The sequence below is a fragment of the Aquila chrysaetos genome, chromosome 13 (genome assembly GCF_900496995.4).
Source record: "Aquila chrysaetos chrysaetos chromosome 13, bAquChr1.4, whole genome shotgun sequence".
Taxonomy (NCBI): domain Eukaryota; kingdom Metazoa; phylum Chordata; class Aves; order Accipitriformes; family Accipitridae; genus Aquila; species Aquila chrysaetos.
Window position 1 is genome coordinate 12,671,781 of NC_044016.1, and position 20,363 is coordinate 12,692,143.

The following is a 20,363-nucleotide window of genomic DNA, read 5'->3' on the forward strand; positions in this document are numbered from 1 at the left end:
GGTTCACAACCCCTAGACTACAGAAAGGATCACATGTGGGAAAGAATAATTGCTTCCATTTGTATCATAGTTTCTCAAGACCTGAATGAAAACTGACCTGTGCATGCACTTTGCAGCACTTCTCAGGATTTTGGACCACTGATGGTACAAACAACAAATTTGATCAGAGCATTTCATCATCATCCCTATGGGCCTTAGTTTTCATTTTGTGGAAATGATGGGATAGAAAGAGGCTGGTATGTGTCCACAATGTTCTTGACAGGGAGTTAGGAAATGGCAGTGGTATGTACCTGGGTCCAAGAGTTTACAAGAAGGTGCTACCACTGCTGGGGGGCAGGGAGGGACACATGGCACAAAACAGCCCACAGAAGAAATTTGGATTCCACAATATTCTGTGCACGGTCTTACCAGACCCAAAAAGTGCATTAGTTTCCAGATTTCTACAAACAACAGAACTCCAAACCTGCATTTGCCTAAACAGAACTGGACTATCATTATTATGAATATCAAAACTTCCCCCTATCCTTCACAGGGTATGACAAAAGCTAATACACAAGATCTTCCCTCCAAAAAGGTTAGACAGAACATGGTATTACAGGGCTATGTGCCATGTTCTATGCTGCTTTCTTGCAATCTGAAACCGATTTTTGACCCCAGTGACACACACACACGTGTCAGCTAGACAGCATGGGCCCACAGAACCCATTTTGGGAATTAACATACCAGGGAATGAACATATCTGTCTTCAAAACAAGTACTGAACCCACATCTAACTTGCATATTCTAAATATTAAGAAAAACTTGGCTTTCTCTAGAGATTCCAGAAAGATAAGCATATGCCACCTACTGTTTTTGCTTTAAGGGAACACATGGCCCCTTGTCTCCAAGTCTTCCCTCCTATTCATTCCTTCCCCACCCCAGTATCCTTGGGCCTTCTTGGCTTTCCCCATCTATTTCAATGCTTTGTCTCCAAATAGGTGACTCTGGGGCAGCTACCCAATTATATAAAAGTATGAGAGATTCTTCTTCTGCCTTCCTTTGGCCATGTTAACAAAGCCTGGCTCCATCAGTGTGAAAAGTATAGAGAAAGCAAAGCAGAGTAAGGCTCAGCCAAATGTAATTAATGAATAGAATAAAACATGGGTCAAGAAAGAGAGAGGAGAGCATCAGTCTCAAGTTGTTTGGCTTACTTCCTAAACTCTGAAGACAAAGTGAGATGTGCAAACCACTTATAAAATGTTGGCAGCCTGCTACATAATCTAGTAGTGCCAGTTAACCTGCTAGTGCCATAAAATCTGGGGATTAAAAAACAGAAAGAGGGGCTAAAATCTGAGGCTCCAGACAAAATCAAGACGAACAGGTAAGGTATGTCTACAAGTTATGTAAATCAGACTCATCATCTAAAAAACAATTTTAAAAAATTTTTAAAAGTTCATTACTGAATTTTCTCAAGCTATATCAAAGAATTAGAGACAGTAAAAACATTCTGTGTGTGTGACATTCCATCTGCCTCCAATTTAGAAGTACATAAAGTTCACAGATATTTCAGACAAATATATTTTTGAACAAATGCTTGAACACACAGTTCAAGTCCTTTCCGATGAACATTCCTTCTGCACAGTAAACATGCCAAAGGTCTCAATTCATTTCTCTGTTGTCTTTACTGACATTCCCAAGTTACATATATTACTGCCACACATACACAGGCATATAAGCAATTAAAGACTGCAGTATCAACCCCTCTAGGAACAGCAATAACTGTTCAGAGTGTTTATATTAATATTAGCTGGCATGTACTTTCTCTTTAAACACTAACTTTTTATTCTTGGCCTGTGATGTGAGGCATCAGTAATTTAGCAATTAATCATTATGATAAAGGTAATTTATTAGTCAGTCATCATGAAAAATTAAAGTCTTGTCAACTTACAATTAATATTTTGAATTTTAGATTTTTGCTATTTCCCGACTGACTAGAAATATAAAACATGAAACAGATTAGTTGATGATTGCTCTATTTCATTTTGATTGGGTAAGACTAAATGATAGGATTGAAGTCCTTGCTACTGAGAGCCCCACCAGTACAGAAGCATTAGGATGAAAAAAGATTTTCACTCACTGGGTGGTCTGTTTGCTGCCAAGTTTTTGAAGTGGCTGCCTTTTATCACTTCTGCTGATAATCTTCCAGTTGTAGCATTATAAAGGAGGCCAATGAGGATTTCTGGAGCTGAGCCATGTACCAGAGACTGACAAGAGGAGGTACTTTCACTGCAGGACACTTCTGACATGCTCATTTGAGAGTCACAACCCTATAAAACAGATAAAAAGTTCTATGTATTTTATGGAACGATGTTACTGGGAAGTCAATTTTTAGAATAATGCATAGAAAATTAGGAAAGCAACTTACTGTCAATAACAGAAGTTCCATTCAATCACCCAATAAGAAATGTACATCCTTAATATATACTTAGTTTGCATATGTTAAAAGGTAACAAAGACTAAAGCAGTCTGGAATTCAAACAATTCTTAATTTTGTGTTTCCGTTGCTTCATAATTCAGGAGAAATAATAGCAGAAGATGAAGAGCAGCCTTTATGGTCCCTATTTACTTCAATTGCTAAGATAAGACCTGTAATGTAATTTGTCAGCATCCTGGAGAACATTAAACCTTGGATCTTTTACTTTCCAAAAATGGAAAACACTAGTGGAACTTTGAAGATAATAAAATGCAGGAAATTCTTATTCATCCTTTGTAAAGGTTATTCTCTAGACTGAGAATTTATGACTAGCAAAATAACAGAACACATGCAAATAGAAAAATGTACTCTGTCTAGAATAAATTAGCTTACAAGGAATTTAATTGATCCAGGGATACAGAACTGCAATAGACCCTTTGTCTTGGGTGGAAAAGGAAGAATGCCATCCTAAAGCTCAGCAAGTAATGCTTTAAATTCCACCCTACAAGCTTCCAGAAAATTCAGTGCTCTCATGCAATTCTCACCACATTGCATCTTTGACGGGAACTTCCAATATTAATTTTTATCATTTTAACCCCTCATTATTGGCCTTAAAAATTATACTTTCTTTACACTGCCATGCTGATCATATCATAGTTGTTCCTACTTTCATTTCTTGCTTTCATGCACTGGCACATAGAGTTGTACCACCGAAAATAAGAAACTGGACGGAATCTAGCCAATGGCACAGCAATTTGCCTGGTAGCTGAGAAGAGACTTTTGAATTACCAGTACATCCCTTTATGATTCTCTCAGAAAAAAAATGTAAATTGGATCCACAGATCTTTCAGATATGGCTTGACTCATTTGGGAATCTGGCAGCACTCTTTCAAGAAGTCATGATGATTTTGTGAAGCTGATTCTTCCAGATTCCAAATGTCTCTATCATTTCCAGCAACAGCTGACATGGGTGCAAGATCAGTCCTAAAACCTAAATAGCACAAATCTTCATCAAGATAAAAGTTAACTTTAAAAGCAGGTAACTTGATCTGACATATAAAGCCCAAATGCATTACAGAATCTCAAATTATAGAAGACATGATACCTACAAGAAGAGATTATGAACCTACAATAACATCCTCCATATTGATGTTTTAACTAGTTCTTCTCAATAGAACATTTCCAAGAAGTCTGGCAGAATTTTCAAGTAGCAATCTAGTTCCTCACTAATAAACATTCACTGTAGTTGGCAAATATATTCTTACTACTAAAGAAGGACCTCAACAAAATTCCCTGACTTCCATCCCCCAAGCTGCAAATTCTGAATTTTAAGTCTCTGGTTATTTCTCCAGTAGTTCTCTATTCAATTCCAAGAATAAATTTCAAATGGGTTGCAAATTGTAAATTGCTGAAATTGAACTACAAGTATACGTTCATTCTCTCATTCTTGGCACTCACAAAACGGGAACTTTTGATTCCTAACTTCAACAGCAGAATACAAAATGGAAAATTTAAAAGAAAGATGACTTGATTCAGCAGTCAGTATACACTGCTCACTTGAAAGCCTCAGACTGTCACAACTGCAGCTATTACTTAAGTTTTCTGGTCTTTTAAAATTGTAACACATTATCCCTGTCATGCTTATCCATCTTACTATTTTGTTGGGCCAGGAATTTAACCACAGTCAACGTGATACTGTTCAAAGCTTAGGTCTCAAATTTGATTGTGATTGTGCTGCAAATCCCCCAAAAAGACATAACACAAAGTCAGCAGCTGGGTAACACTCCCTCCCAGACCCTCAAAGGGCTTTGACATCTGTACTGAGAGAAGGTGATGATACCACTTTTTTCCTAATTGTGACTTACTTGTACAGTTTACTAATGTTCTAATAGGGACTCAGTCTAATTCAGTTTATGACAGAGTTAAACTGATTACAACGGGTATCAGAATAACATTTGGAATGCTAGAAATAATAAATAGTAAATGAGTGATGACTGAGTGGGAATGAGTCCTGAAGTACCTTGAAAAGGAGGACAAGTAGCTTCTGCGTGATATAATAAAGAAGGGGGAAAACAACTGAAAAATGAAACAAGTGTGATATTACAAAGTTACATAAGGATGGGCTAGAAATATCATTCCTTTACAACAGAATCCTGAGTGGATGTGAGAAGGACAAGACTGCATTTGTCAAGGCCAGAGAAAAGGATCTCACCAGCTGAATGGTGGGATGAGAAGACGCAGGTGATGCTTCAGATCTGTAAGTGGATGGAAATGCAACTAAGTGGCTGTACCTTAGAACTGTTGCACGGACAGAATTGGTAGATGTAGCTGAAAACCAGGAGAGAGGGTCTAACTTAAATGTTTTGCTACAATATTTTCTAAACCAAAATATTTTGCCTTTTGTTTTCAGACAGGTGGCAGGTTTGAAACAAACAAAAGCATGGTGTTTAATCCCTCGTGTATAATAAACTTATGAATCTCCTTCCTACAAAATGCTGCGGTGACAGAAGTTTAAAGACATTAAAATAAAGCAACCAAATTCACTGAAGAAACAATCTAAACAATATTTTGTTTTCCATTTCACATAAAAAAAAAGACTCCAATCCATTTTATTTCATGCTGACCCAAACATATTTTAAAAAAATACTCTGCTTTTCAATTATGAACTGGAAAATCCTAATATAAAAGAAAGTGAGATGGTTAAGAAGAAAAATGAAGCAGTGAGGAGTGAAGCAGATTAGAAGACAGACTGATGTTACTGAGTTAACAACATAAGCTGAAGTATAATTTCTGTGTCTATGATAAGGGAGAAAACAGAGAATTTGGGGGGCAAGTAGGTACAAGAGATGAGAAAAAGGGGAAGGTGAGGTTGTATTTTGTCAGTTTTCTTTTGAAAGAAAACAGAAAGATCCTATGAGGAAGAAAAGAAGAAACAGGAATCAGGGAAGGTAAAGAGACAGCTGGGATCAACAGGACTCAGATCAACAATTGGAGAAAGACTTTTCATTGCAGGACAAAGTTAAAATCAGGGATACTGAGAATTATTAGATGTCTTCTCAAAAGTATTTTCTCCACCACACAGTTTATTGTTCACATTGTGGAAACCCATTCATTGTCTTCTGTAAGGTATTCCATGATAATCACAGCTGCTGGTAAGTAACCTGACTTTGTGTTAAGTCCATAAGCTGCACTAGAATTGAAAATAACAGTTTTCCAAGTCTCTGTATAGAGGTTTTTTTCTGTTTACATAGTCAAAATTCAAGAAGAGTGCTAACAAACTCATCAATAAAAAAGCAAGACAAGAAGTTACATTTTTACCTGCTCAAAATGTAACCTTCATGATCACGTGTCAAACTGTAAAATATTAACACTGAAATTGCTAATTGGTACAACATGAATATAAACTTAGCTACAACAAAGCTTTCATCTCATGACATTACAGTGCTACCAGATGCTTTTCATTCCATACAGATCTGCATTCAATCTATCTGTAGGCCACTTTCGATACTGTAGCTCCACTGTGGGAAATGTAATATTTAGACCAAAAGTTACCATTTGTTTGAAATAATCTGTCTACGTAAATTATTTTTGTAACTCTTCTCTCTCTTCCTCTATAAACACTGTGTGTATTTTAATAAGGGAAAAAAAAGGACTAAGGTTCCATAATAGCAAAAGCTTTTCAAGGTCAGTGAAGCACCAGAATAGCCTAGTAAGAACTGTTGTAAAATCTTAAATGCAGATTTTTAAGAACTTGGATGAATTGGCAAGGTATTGATGATCTGGCCACAGTGCAAGAAGCTGGCTCTTGAGTTTGTCTCCAGGATATTAATGCTAATCTCTAACCTATTTTTGTCAATTTAGCCATAACAAGAATGTATTATTAACAGCAAACACAAGCAAAAAAATATTAGGTAAAGTCTATTCCGAATATTTGGTTCAAAGGTCTGTCTTACTACAGTAAATTATAAATTTTCAGCTTTTCAATTTTATAACACAGAGCTTTGTGCAAAGGACCTAAACCTTCCCATAGACACCACAGGATAGTACTTTACTACAAAGTTAGGCAGATTTTATTTGATCAACACTTACAAGAATCAGTGCCTTTCACTAGATTATAAGAGTAATGTGTGTTATATTCTACAAAAACTTAATTACTAATTCTCCAAACTATTGTCCTTGATGACTTCTATGCATATATTATCTAGGGAAGAAACATCACTTTTTAATAAATATATACTGAAAACATTCCCATTAAGTGGTATTTGTATTTCACAAAATACAAATTTGTATTTGTACAACAGTTGGCAATCAAAAAAAGAACACTCTTCCCTCGTGCCAATGGACGTGAACACATACAATGCATGATGTCAGACCTGAACCCCTAAGAAGTATTTTCATTAATCTTTTTCTCTGCTCTCTTACAACATAGAGAATCCTCTATTTGCAACTATGGTAATATATGTAAAATGTATTTATTTGTCTTCCTTCACCATAATTCCATAGAAACAGGATATCTGTTACTTACATATTCATCTCCTACTGTTATTTTTCTACACCCTGAAGTTCTGCTTATAAATTCTGCTCTTAAGCCAACTGGAGTTAATGACAGGGAATAATGCAGCCATGCTCTGAGGGCAGTTAAAAGTTCATTTTCCTCAACACACAGGTTAAAATCATGCCTCTGTAGGCTTACAAAACAAGAACATCTGATTCTCTTGGCTTTTCAAAATATACACAGGAAAGATGAAACCTTGCTGACAATCCTTCAGCAACAAAAATCTGATTCACAGCATGTTACTTGTCAAAATGTCTCTCTCAAATTTTAAATGTTAATGTTATACCAGTAATCTCTTAAAGAACTTTTTTGCATGTTACTTTCTTCTACTGCTATATCAATACAACTGAGGGGTTAGGGAAGGAAATTTGAATCCTAGTAGGCAAAAGAAGGAACTGAATCCAGGTCTCCAACATTTTAGATAAAAGTATTCATCTCTCTTAATCACCAGCCCAGTGCTGAACCCTGAAGCTACTGTTCCACTTTGAGGCAAAAGCTCGCTGGGGTGATGAGAGCACCCAGGCACCAAACAGGCTCCAGACCAGCTCTTAGCCTGGAGCCCATCCCCTACTTCAGCTCTGAGAGGCAGAGAGGAGGAGAAAACTGAACCTAGAGGCTCCACATCCCTCATTAGTGGCTTAAGCACAAGGTACTTTATAAAAACATGTTTCAAAGCTAAAATACTTTTGAAAAAATATCAAGATCATTCCTGGGAAAGAGAACTTAAACCACCTGAAGAACTCAGCCCTTTAAAACACAGGGATGTAAAATAATTAGGAAAGTCAAAGAATGGAGCTTTATCATTTTGAATTCTGGCATCTAAATCCCACTTACGTGCTATATTGGACACTTGGATGCTTTTGCGGAGATGTTTGCCTCAGTTCCTCATCACTTCTGCTTCTGTTCCCTCTAACTCATGGAAAAACTGTGACGATTGATATGCTTGAAAAAAGGAAGTCCTCAAAAATACAATACTCATAACAAAACACTTCCTTAAACGAAACAATCGATACTCTTTCTGTATAACTAATAGCTGCAGGAAGTATCAACTTTTTGTTTCTAAAGGTAGAACTCAGGTGTTACATGATGCTCAAAACAATATTAAATGTTTGAAATAATAAGATTCTTATTGATAAGATTAATAATAATAGAAGTTTGCAAAGATGTTGCAAAATAAGAATTAAATTAAGAAGCAAGTGCCAAGAAAGTTTGCAGGTTGTTTGGGGGTTTTTGGGGTTTGTTTTTTTTTTGGCTTTTTTTACATATTTCTTTCTGTACTGTATATCATTGTCATTTTGAGGCTTTGGCGATTTTAAAAAATACCTGAATTTAAATGGTGTCAATCTGGATGTTCTAGCTTTTTGTTTGTTTGTTCTTTGTTTTTTTGTTGGTTTGTTTGTTTTTTAAAGAAAATCAACACTTTTGAAATTGTACAAAGCTACCTATCTTCACAACATGTTAGGGAAGAAATTCCAATTCCTGTTGTAGCTGGCTGTCCTGTATAGTAAGATTAAGAAAACATAGAGTTATCAGTATTTTGCTTTAAACTAATAACCTGAACTTGCAAATGCTGAAACATAGTTTTAGGCACCTCTCAAAGATTCAAACTTTAGGAAAGCATCATTATTTATGACAGGTAATTATTTGGGGTTTTTTGCTTAATAGCGTCCTTGAAGCACATTCCAATTAAGTATAATATGCATTCTTATTCATGTACTTAACACTTTACAGTATTCATATCTAAGTCAACTTAAATCACAAACATGAAAGTAAATATTCCAATAATATATCCATTATGCAACCTGATTTTAGGAAATAAAACATATTAATTTGGGTAGAATGGCAAGCTTTAAAAATTACCAGCATTTCCTATTCACAAATTCCAATTAAAAAAACCTTTAGCAAATAAGTACATTCAACATTGATGGTATTCACATCAAATATGGAATTGTTTTCATTATTAAGCTACTATTAATGTAGTTGAAAATCAGATTATCTGAAGTGGTAAAATTCACATTTCTCATCAAATGCTTCTGTTCTACCTTCTTTTTTACCCTCAAGAGAAAAAAAAACTTCTAGATGCAGAATTTTACAAAACACATTGTTTTCTCACAGATGAAACACTGGAAAATGGAGATCAAATGAAAAATAATAATTCTTTCATTCACTACAGTCAAAGGACTAAAATCTTAAAAATTCTATGCACAGCTTTAATTTACGATAGATACTATAATGTACAGAGCTATAAAACCTCCTTAGATACATGATACTACACAAATTTCAATTGTGAAGTAATTTAAAATTAATTAATTTTAATAAAAATTAAAACCTTTGTGGGTTTTCTAATAAGAATACAGTATTATTAAAATAAGGTTTGTTTTCAAACTTTAGGGTACCATAATTTAGTCATAAAATGAAAACGACAAAATAAAATGTATATATTCTTAATAATGGGAAAACAGCATTCCACATTTCTGAAAGATTTTGAACAAGTTCACAGCGAGATTTCTGTGTTGCTGTTAGTATTTCATGAAAATTTGCTATTAGTACTTTGTGTCTAAAAGTTTTAAAAATTATCAGCTCTGCAGAACAAAACATTAATTCTCTATGGAAAGGGAAGCATTTTAAGTTTTCTATAACTTGTATTCATCTGCATTTAAATTACACCTTTGGCTTCCTTGCCAGATTATGAAAGGTCACCTAGTTGTTCCATAGCCTTAATGGGCTTGAAATTTGCACAGCAAACCCGAGCAGTGGTGGAGGCAATTGGAAATGAATGTACAATGGAATTTACAGCATTTACAAAAGTCTACCGGCTTTTTATACAGTCATGGGCAAGGGAAGGAAAAGAGGCAAGAGGCCTTTTATTACTGAATTCTGTTTTCTGAGATAAGACATGTAGCATAAAGAAACACTTAAGCACTAAAAGCTGTTAGATGTTTGTGCTAGCAATTTAGTTCAGAACATCTGACACAAAGTGCAGACATTTTACCTGCACTCCTGATGAAGCTATGCTAACAGCTCCTACCCAAACTCACTCACACCTCCCCCTCTCTTTACTCCCTGTCAAACTTGTAAGACCAGGGAGATGTTACTGTGGGACAGCTTCCAAGACCACAGACTTCTTTAAATGACAATACTCTGTCCAGATGGAGTTATTCTCTATGCTCACTGGGGAGATCAATGGCAAATAATTTCATTTTTTCTCTTTTCTCTCTTGATTATACTCTTTCAAACTGGGAAAAGAGAAAAAGATTCAGTGATCAAACAGCAAGCATAATTTATGAGTAGTCAATCTATAGACTAGTATTTGATGGCATAAACATTCATGCAATTATTTTTCACAATGAAAAAATCCATAACATTAAAGGTACATTTATAATGCATTTGTCAGTTAAATTATCTGCGATTAACAGTTCACCCAGCTCCAATTTAATCTGCTAGCGGTACCCCTTTTGATTTGTTCAGGTCATGTTTAATCTCATGATCGGAAGATCACCAGGTGTTTGCAGTTATAAGGGATCTGCTTCAGTTCTTAGAGCTATCATACACACCACAAAGAAGGGTAAGAGGTGGAGATAAACTGGATTCTCCTGGGGCCAGCTGACAGCTGATAGCTGATTAAGCCCAAAAGACAGACAGGAGCTGTGGAAGATCCAGCTCAAGGTCAGGCAATGATGGCCAAGCCTGCCAAGAGGCTAACACACTAAGACTAGAAGGATCCTTTGCTAAAGGCACCCTATGAACAGAAATGCTTATCTGACACCAAATACAGGATGCTTGAATATACAAAAGAAGTGATTACCTGGATATCCTCAAGTCTGAAATGAAGAATACTAATGAAGAACACTTACATTACACTGCAAAGCCCAGGAGAATAATCACCCAGTAAATAAACCAAAAACTAAAACTAAAAGTTCCACAAATATGTAAGTTATAAATTTGCAGACTAGGTAACTTCATCTGTTTGTGCAACGTCTCTGATTAGGATTTCCCCCAGTGGAGATGGAGGAAAACTGCACATGCTTTTGCTGAAGGGTGCTCAAACCTGCAAACAGAACTGTTTTCCCTTTTTCTTGTTTCCTTGAAAGACAGTAACAAAAGTGAAAGATATTTGTGTGTACACATACATGAAAACAAGAAAGAATTAAAATTATAAGAAAATAGAATAGTTGGGAAACTCGGTATCTCTAAGGGAAACAGAAATTTCACTTGGATTCATAAGTTAAAGAATATATCTCCACTGAAAGAGTTGCTTGAGGAAGATTTGAGCAGCAGCTTGTACTCTTTGAAAGTGGAAATTTCATGCAATGTGACAACCTTGATAGTCTTTACTTGTAACTCCTACAAAGCCACTTCTGGGAAATTTACAGTTGTTTTTACAGTATGATTATTTTCCTTACTGCTCTTTGAAATTGCAATCCAGGTTGGGAGATCATACTTAACGCCACAGAGAATTATAGTCTGAGAATCTCACAGACAACTGATGAAATTCTCATTTTTCTAGCTTTATGTATTGATGAGCTTTTTCCATTTTATTTTGTTAAAGATGAACAAAACTAGACATACAATTCTAGACAATGTGTTTGTCACTGACGGACTGGCTTTCTGGGGCAGCAAGAGTATTGCTCAAGAGGATTACTTCGATTTAATCTAGAACAGTCATTCACAGCCTGTCATTTGACTGGGCGCATTTTAGAGACTGAAAAGCATCATCATATGCTCAAAATAGTAACACCATGTCTAAAACATATTTGTGGACCCAAATATCAAAGATTGTGGGGATCAAACTGAGTAAATAACTTTTTTCAAGCAACTCATTGATTAAAGGCAAAAGATCCCAGTTTTTATTTACTTTACTCAGTACACAGATACTAACATGGAGAGACAACAAACAATATTTATTCTGGCTACGTGACCAACTGATGATTTTGACAAATAGATGAAATTCTTTACATTGCTGACATCAAAGAATTCTCCCAGTACCCTACAACAGATCTAGTTACCAAAGTAGGAACTTGCCTCCCATCTGGGTATCAGCAAGGTAGTTGAAAGTTAATGTTAAATTCACGGTCTGGTTTTGCTAATGTGTTGAAGAAAGCCCTGGTGTTATGCTGGCATTTTTTTAAAACCTCTAAAAACTTGAAGGCCAGGTGGACTTTGTTAACTCCGCCATGGCAGTGGCATGTACATTCAGAATGTTTTGACCATCCACATTGGCCAGCATAGTCCAGAAATAGTATAGAAATACTATTTTGATAGCATTTTTATTAGCTCTATTATCCATGACTGTCAGGGGTAACTGGAATCAAATTATTATTCTTGTATCTTACAAAAAAGTCCAGCAATAAAGGCTAGAAATGCAAACTAATTGAGAAATATGGTGGATGTACAAGATTCAACTAAGGGCTCTCAGAACCTCATAAGAAGTCAGAAGCTTGTTTCCACAGAATTAGGGTTTTTCATTTGGAAAAGCTTTAGACTCTTTGAATTGCTGATAGAACAGGAATCACAACCCTAGCTAGCCTAGACATGACAGAATGACAAACCCTGAATTGTTGCTTTGTGAAAAGCTTCCTGAACTGATCTTGGACTTGATTTTCAATGGACGAATAGCAGCAATATGGCCCATGCCTACGATGGTGTAAGGCAGAGCATCCTAATGACAAAGAACCTTCTCGTAATCACAGTGGAGATAGCCAATAACCCATGAAAGGGCTGAAGTACTAAATTTAGTTATAGAGTTTAAAGCAGTTTGCAGGGACTATTGCCTCTTACTCTGGATTCATTCAAATAACTGGATATGAATTTCTGTAGAGCTTGAGGAAACATTCTAGTGTTTCTGGATAGCTCACTCGAGAGGCTTGTTCAACTTATGACAGAAATAACCGTATCACCCTCCACGACAGTAATCAATTATCAAAAGCAAGTGGCATATGTTGAAACTGGTCAACCATTTTGCTCCTGAGATGACAGAATGGCTGCAGTTACCTGAGACAAGTTGTGACTGTAAAAAAAAAAAAAAAAAAAAAAAAAAAAAAAAAAAAAATCTTGAAAACTACATAAAAGTGTTCTACAAAGCATCAAGGTTATTCTATGTGGGACTGAAGCAGTCTCACAGTCTCAATGTGTAGTCCAGTGCTTCTTGGATGAACAGACTAATTATATGACAAAACTTGCCATGAATGATTAGACATATTTACATAAGAAAAAATCCGGAGAAAATAGCACTGATTTGGAAAGCCAATTAATTTTTAACTGTGACGACTGAACTTAGCTAGCGGGAGGTCCTTATCATCTGGTCAGATTCTATTTGAGTTCTTGAAACTTGCATCTGTCAGAAGAGTGCAGACACACCATTGGCTTTAAAGCACAGTAGCCACAGCTGTCTTTGTGTTTTTCCCCCCATATCCTGATGAAGACCAAAGCAGAGAGACACACATGGGTTAGCACTTATCTTCTCAGCTGCCAGGAGCAGTGCTCAGTCACCACCACACAAAGGCACACAAGTTGAGGCAGCCATGACACTGGAAAGACAATGGCTGTTACTTGCCGATACTGCCACGAAATGTTGCACAACCAGCCAAACACAGGGAGACTGCTTCATTTGCCAAGTACTGTCAAGTTCTCCTGCAGCCTCAGTAACATGATCACCATTTTCCAGTCACCTAATAATTTTCTTCAAAGAAATTGCAAGAGTCATCTTTCTTATTGTGTCAAAGGATTAATTCTGATTTTCCATGTTTTACACCACTAACTCAAATGAATTCAGCAAGCTATTCCCAAGATAAGAATGTGCTCAGTGTTTAAAGATAATTGCCCCTTACTTTGATGAACATAATTTTTACAAGCTAACTGAAAGCATTTATGCACCATCACATAGGAACTGATCCTTTTAGGTAGAATTCTAGTTAAATAAAATACTATGAACAAAATCTTTTGAGTATTTCCCCCCCCCCCCCCAGACAAGTCTTAGTCATTTTTTCATTAGCCATTTTAAAGTATCATACTGGTATTTAGTAAAGATCTGTTTATACGTATGTATTTTAGTATTTAGCCTTCCAAATATAATCCTGAATAGACCATGCCATAAGAACACAATAGTAGAGTCACCAATAGGTCTAAAGTGTAAGAATTTTCACAAAACCTGACAGCTCAACTCTAAAATGGACAAGAATTCCCAAGAAAGAAATGCCTCTCTGAAAGCTTTTTTTCTGAGAAGTTTATAAATGCACAAATATCCATTATAAAGAATACTGAAGATATACTGCACATAAAGGGCAACATGGAACAAATGCCTTAAGCACAATGCATAAACCAACATGTACTAGATGATTAACCATTGTCAAACTGGAGAGTGTGCACGTGTGTGTGCAAGAGCGAGCATTTTTATACACTGCATGCACAAATGCCTTCACTCAAAAAACCTGTAATTAAAATAATTCTCAGACACTCTGGATATTTATAGTAAAGATATACAAAATAATCCTTTAAGCACGTATGATTGCCCACACCATCCATTCTTTGTTATGGGGATCACATCCGGGGAGTTCAATATGTTAGAAGTGTTACAGAAATAAAGAAAAATTTAATTCTCCACAGTAAACACCTTGTTATTGACAATACATAATGAACGATTACTAGATTGGCTTAGCAGGAAGAGGCATGTTTTGGTCATCCAAATTGTACTTCCAAAAAATAAAACATGATTGATTGTTGTTATTCTACAGCAAAAGCAACCTATGGGATGGTGAAGAGGATTACGCTTGGTTTTTTTATCTTTTTCAAACAGATTTCACTCAATAAACTGCTTATATGTTTTTATAATCATATCATACTGGAGACTGTTGTTCACTGTCAGGAAAATTTCTTTGGGTGAGAAGAACGAAGAGCAACTAAAAACAGGTCCACAGGGATTTCCTGAAGAAAAATAAACAGCATCGCAATAGATTCTAAACTTCAAGATGGGTGAATAAAAATTTGTCTACAATTCTATTAAAAGGAAAATTTCTCTAAAAGCATCAACAAAGGTCTTTCTAAGCAAACTATACTCAGACAAAACCACAATGTACACCCCAGCTTATTAACTTCTGATGCAATGTCCAATTTCTATCAAATCTGAAAGGGGAACAGTCTCAGATAACAGTGACAACTGCACTCTGGCTAGCCCATATTGGTTGTGTTGCTTCCTCCTCACTCGAAAGTATGCTGAACTTGGAAGGAAGCGTGTGATAAATAAGGGGGCTGAGGAGGAATACCCTGTTACGTGGGAGAACTGCAGCAACACAGGACTGTTAAAGACAAATGGCAACAGGACTGGGGATAATAGCTCCTAATGTAAGACATTGTATGCAATGTAGGAAGGTGAGGAACAGGGTGAAATCTTGGGTGAGAAAGATAGTTTGTGAATGTATTTGTAAATTTGAAGCCATGTGTAGCTTTGAAACCTAATTTAAGGAACATCCTAGTATCACGTACTCACCATGACATGCACTTGTCCACATTTTAACAATAACCAGAGAGTTGTAGGCCCCATTCATGTGAGTGTGCCACCATGTTTGAAAGGCACTGAACTTGCTGGTCTACCTTTAACCAGATTCCCTGATAGCTTTAAGGTATAACTGAAAATATACTAAACTTCACAGGACACAAACTGTTCTTATGCAATCAGAAAGCAGATGATTAGCTAATGAAATACATTCATATAATATCAGTCACAGACAGAAACAAATAAAATATGTTTCTGCAGAAGAGATTGGCAAGATGTTTTAATGGATTATGAAGTTTCAGTGACAGAAGGTGTACTTAATATATAAAGTCCATATAATGAGAAGCAGTGGAAAAAATAGGACAACTGTCATGTGTCCAAGAAATATATTCATAAAAAAGCTGTCAAATATAAACACTTGGCAGCAACAAAACACTCTGCAACTGAACAAGACAAATTTAACTCAGAATTTACAATGTACCTCATCATGGATTTTATAATTACAAATATCCCTGAACAACTGGATATCTCCAAATTGAAACAACACTTACCTTCTCCTGTTAAATAACTCCTGCCTGGCATTTATGATTAATTTGGCATAAAGATTGTTGTTGGCTTATTCTAGCAAAAGGACAGTTGAGAAGCAATACAACCAATGTGTACAGATAGACCCAGAGGCAAACACCTGAGAAGGGTAAGAACTAATTAAGCTCAAGGACCATGCTGGTATAAGAACAAATGGTAATAAATTGGCCTTGAAGAAATTCAGGTTGGAAGTGAAACAACCTGATATTTTCAGATGAAAATTTGCAAATTTGTGATCAGGATGACCTGGCTGTTTGCAATAATAAGGGCTTCAACTCAAGTGACCCAGGATGCCCCCCACTTCCAGTCATACATCCTAAAAACACAGTAGAATTTAACACTGTTGCAAAATAACTATATGTTAAATTCTGTAATAAATCTGCTCACTGAAAAAAAATCATATAGGCTATAAATAACAATAGAAAAATATCTGTAAACTCAGATGTCAATGAATTTCCAAAGGTTTAAACCCTGATTTGCATAGTTCCAAAAAACCATGTATCCTCTTTCAAGCAATTAAGACTATGAAGGTTCCTTTCCAGCAACAGGTAGGGCTAAGATAAATCTGCCTAAATCCCATTACAGCAACAAACTCTGGAAGATCCTTTCACTCCCTACCAATATTCCTTATTCTTGTTCCTTCTCCCAAAAAATGAGGAGAGAAAAATGTAGACATGGCATCCCTTACCATCACAGAAAATAAATAACAATCTTCTTATCTTTGATGCCTTCTGGAATTTTTTTTACTCTCCCTGCCACAAAAGCTCAAGAAAATAATACAGAAAAATAACCAATGCACATATGGGATATACCAGTTAATCAAAAGCCTGGCTCATTCATTGGCGCCTTTCACTGACTTTGGTAAATTTTATACAAGAACCTACTGAAAACACACACAAATTTAGCCAGTAACATTTAGAATATTCAGTGTTTTGTTTCATGGGGTGCTTTTTTCCCAGCTGTGAAACTAGCAAACTCTGTGTTAGGGAAGTTCACACTACATAGGTGAACCACTTCATCCTTGGAATAGACTGATCTGTACTTCTTCAGCAATTGTAAAAAAGCTGTTCTATTATCTGTTGATCCTCCATCAGATTGAAGTTTTAGTCTCAGCTTTTACAAATTCTAATTAATATTTTTAGTCATTAAATACAATGGCATTTTGAGTGTCTTTTGTAATATTCATGTTCAACAGAAATGCTGTTTCAATTGATCCAAACTTTTTTTGAAAATGTAGAACAAATTAACGGCATTGTTTCACCTGAAAAAAACCTTTTCTTTTCTTTCCTTTCTCCTCCTCTTTTTCTTTTATTAATAGTCTAAAAAACCCACAGAAGACATAGAATGTGCAAATAAGGATGCCCTTGCTAAAACACCTTCTCTTTCCCCCATAAGTCCATTATTTAGCACATATGCAGCTCCTAAGCAATGAACATTCAAGCACTCCTAGTCTAGGAAGCCTTGACCACAACATCACAAACATTCTCTTTCTGGACAAAAGCATACTTAAATTCTTACAAAAAAGAAAAAGGAGATGCTGATCACTGCCCATATAGTGATCTCCTGTGTTTTTTGATAGGGATACCTAAGTTTACCCTTAATTACTGTTGCTTTGCTTTATTAAAAATATTAAGGTTAAATTATTTTGGGGGACAAAAAATTTTGTTCATCAGATAGGTAGGAGTTTTTTTCAGCAAACAAAAATCCTTTTCAGTTTGAACTACTTTTCACACTATTTTTCACTTCAGACTGAACCAGAAATCAACTATTTACAAGGTTCTCATCTAAAGTTACTAATAATGGCTTTGGCTCTCAAAATTCTTCTTTCCTATCTTTCTTTCTTGAAAGGAAAATACCTTTTGCAACCAAGATTGAATTGCAACAGATGAAGGACACTCACTAGTATAGCTTTTTTTTTTTCCCCTCCTTTTTCTTTTTTTAATTGAAATGTTGTGGGTAGCAGAGTAAAGATTATACTATTAAATACATATATATGTATTTGCATGTATACATATATACATATATTCACCACTATATCCCTATTTATAGACTGGAAATTTCTAAGTAATTAGAAGGAAAAATATGGGCAGCTTTTGCAGGTGGAAAGTGAATGTACTTACAGAAGCTTTAAGGAAATTATCATTGTGCTAATACGGCGCTATGACTGTTGAAAACAAGTTGAGTGGATGTGATGACTCTATAAATATACACACTATTCTTACAAAATTCAGGACACTGTATATCACTGCATTCTTATTCTGCCTCATTTAATACTCACAGACAGACTGTAAGAAGGTTCCAGTATCACTGGCACTGACATCTTCCCTTGAAGATTCAATTTTGTTAAGTAAAAAATCTTTTCTCCCACAACCCTCTCTTTTTTCATGCGACGTACGCTGTACAGTCTAAAGCGAACTGCATAATTCCCAATCATCTCAGACTCAACGTGATTAAATTTGAATGTCTCTGTGAAGACAGGGCACGGTCCCCGCTGGATGCTGGTTTTTGCTCTTTGCTTCTTTATAGGGAGAAGAACTAGGTGTACTTGCCACGAGCTTCCACCTGTCCTGCTGTATGTGGGAATGTCTGTGACAGCTGTCACTGTCACCAAAAGCTTCTGTTCCTGTGAGTCATAGTCAAAAGTCACATCCAGTGTGCCATATTTAGCTACTGGCTCAGGATCAAAAGGTTTAGGAAGCTGTGAAGACGATCCTCGAGCTGACATATCCTGAAGAAGAAGAAAAAAAGCTATTTATTTATTTATTTATTGTACTCTATTATTAAATCTAGCGTGGAAATATACGGTTTTCTCTAAGCAATATGAAGGGACTATGATCTTTTTGTTCATTTCATAAACAAGGTAATTAAACACTGAAAGCCTGAGGAGATGGCTGACTAGCAGCCAAGAAGAAATCAAAAGACTTTACCTAGCCAATACCACCAAAAGCCAGGAGTCAATCAGACAGAGCTCAGATTAAATTAGGCCTCTTCTTCTGTGCCCCACATGTTAAAATGTATATAAATTTGTTACAAGATAGAACTACCTTATTTCAGTGCGAAAATACACACATTTTTAAGTTAACATATTACAGTGCTTTAAGACCCGGCTAGTGATTGAGAGCACGGGGAGATGCCAGCAAAGAATACAGGAATCACAACACCTGCTTCCACATGCAGCTCTTGTTGCAGTCCACAAGGGTTCCATGAATGTGCCAAAAATGATCATGGCTTTATTAATGTAATTTTACTAGAACTGCGTGAGACGCATCTGTTTTGAACACACCTTCTGAACTTTCTGTAAACAGCACCAGTCCTAAAACTGTATTTTAAACTTAATTTTAAGATTGTTTATCGTCACTTCAAATTTTGAACAAAATATTGATCCCCCATATTGTTACAACAGCTAATTTGATAGTGATACTGAAACACAAAATATTTACAAGTACAGGTCAACCTAGTGTTCATATAATAAGTTATTCCAAGTATGTAAACCAAATGTATTTCCTGTGTACTTTCATATTATCAGATACGTTTGTTCATGTAAATTAACAGATGCCACAATAAAGAGTTTTGCATTAAAAAACGTTATGTTCTTATTTTAAACTGGTTGCTACATAGCTATTGGAATTCATTCCTCTGAAAGCTTCATTCTTCAAGTTGTCGAGTGGCTATAAAAAAAGCTGGCAGTATTCTCAGTTCTTATTGGGTATGCTTACCTTAATAACTGGTGTGACACAAAAGGGGAAGAACTAGGATTAGATTTGCTGCAATCTGATAGGGTTTGAGGACCATATGCACACACTATGTCTTTACTAGCAGTGAAGTCCATAAAGATTGTGGTCCTAGCTGATCATCAGGTACACGTAGACAGCTAGCTACTGGAGGACCTTGCAGCTGGGCCTTCCACATGTTGCACCAACACCCCAGCTATGTAACATCAACTTACCAAGAGGTCTACCAAGACAGAAACAGCTGTTGGCACATCAGGACTGAGCCCTAATATGCACTTCAAAACTTCAGGTATAGACAAAAGACAAAGTTGTACCAAATAGAGCCTCTTCTGCACATGACATCACTAATGCAGACTTACCCATAGATGTCAGTGCAGTAAGCAGTTGTTAAAGACGCTTCAAGGAAATACATGTCAGAAAAGATGATTTCTTCATAGTAAAAATAAACAGATATCATTACAGTTTATAGCAGAAGAAAGGGAAATTAAGTGGACCAAATCTCTATACTACCATCAACAATTTAAAAAAATTCTTTGTAGTAATTTTTTTTTC

The 20,363-nt window shown here is 35.9% G+C and overlaps 1 protein-coding gene across 6 annotated transcripts in view; it reads right to left on the reverse strand.

The window, feature by feature from the left end:
• SYT14 (synaptotagmin 14) overlaps window positions 1-20,363 on the reverse strand; it is a 95,051-nt gene that overhangs the window by 13,657 nt on the left and 61,031 nt on the right. For all 6 annotated transcript variants that reach the window (XM_030035708.2, XM_030035711.2, XM_030035710.2 and 3 more), the window contains 2 exons: window positions 18,359-18,808; window positions 2,117-2,306 (listed from right to left, as the gene is read on the reverse strand). In XM_030035708.2, coding sequence (XP_029891568.1) covers window positions 2,117-2,306; window positions 18,359-18,808 — 640 coding nt within the window. The remainder of the gene's footprint in view (window positions 1-2,116; window positions 2,307-18,358; window positions 18,809-20,363) is intronic.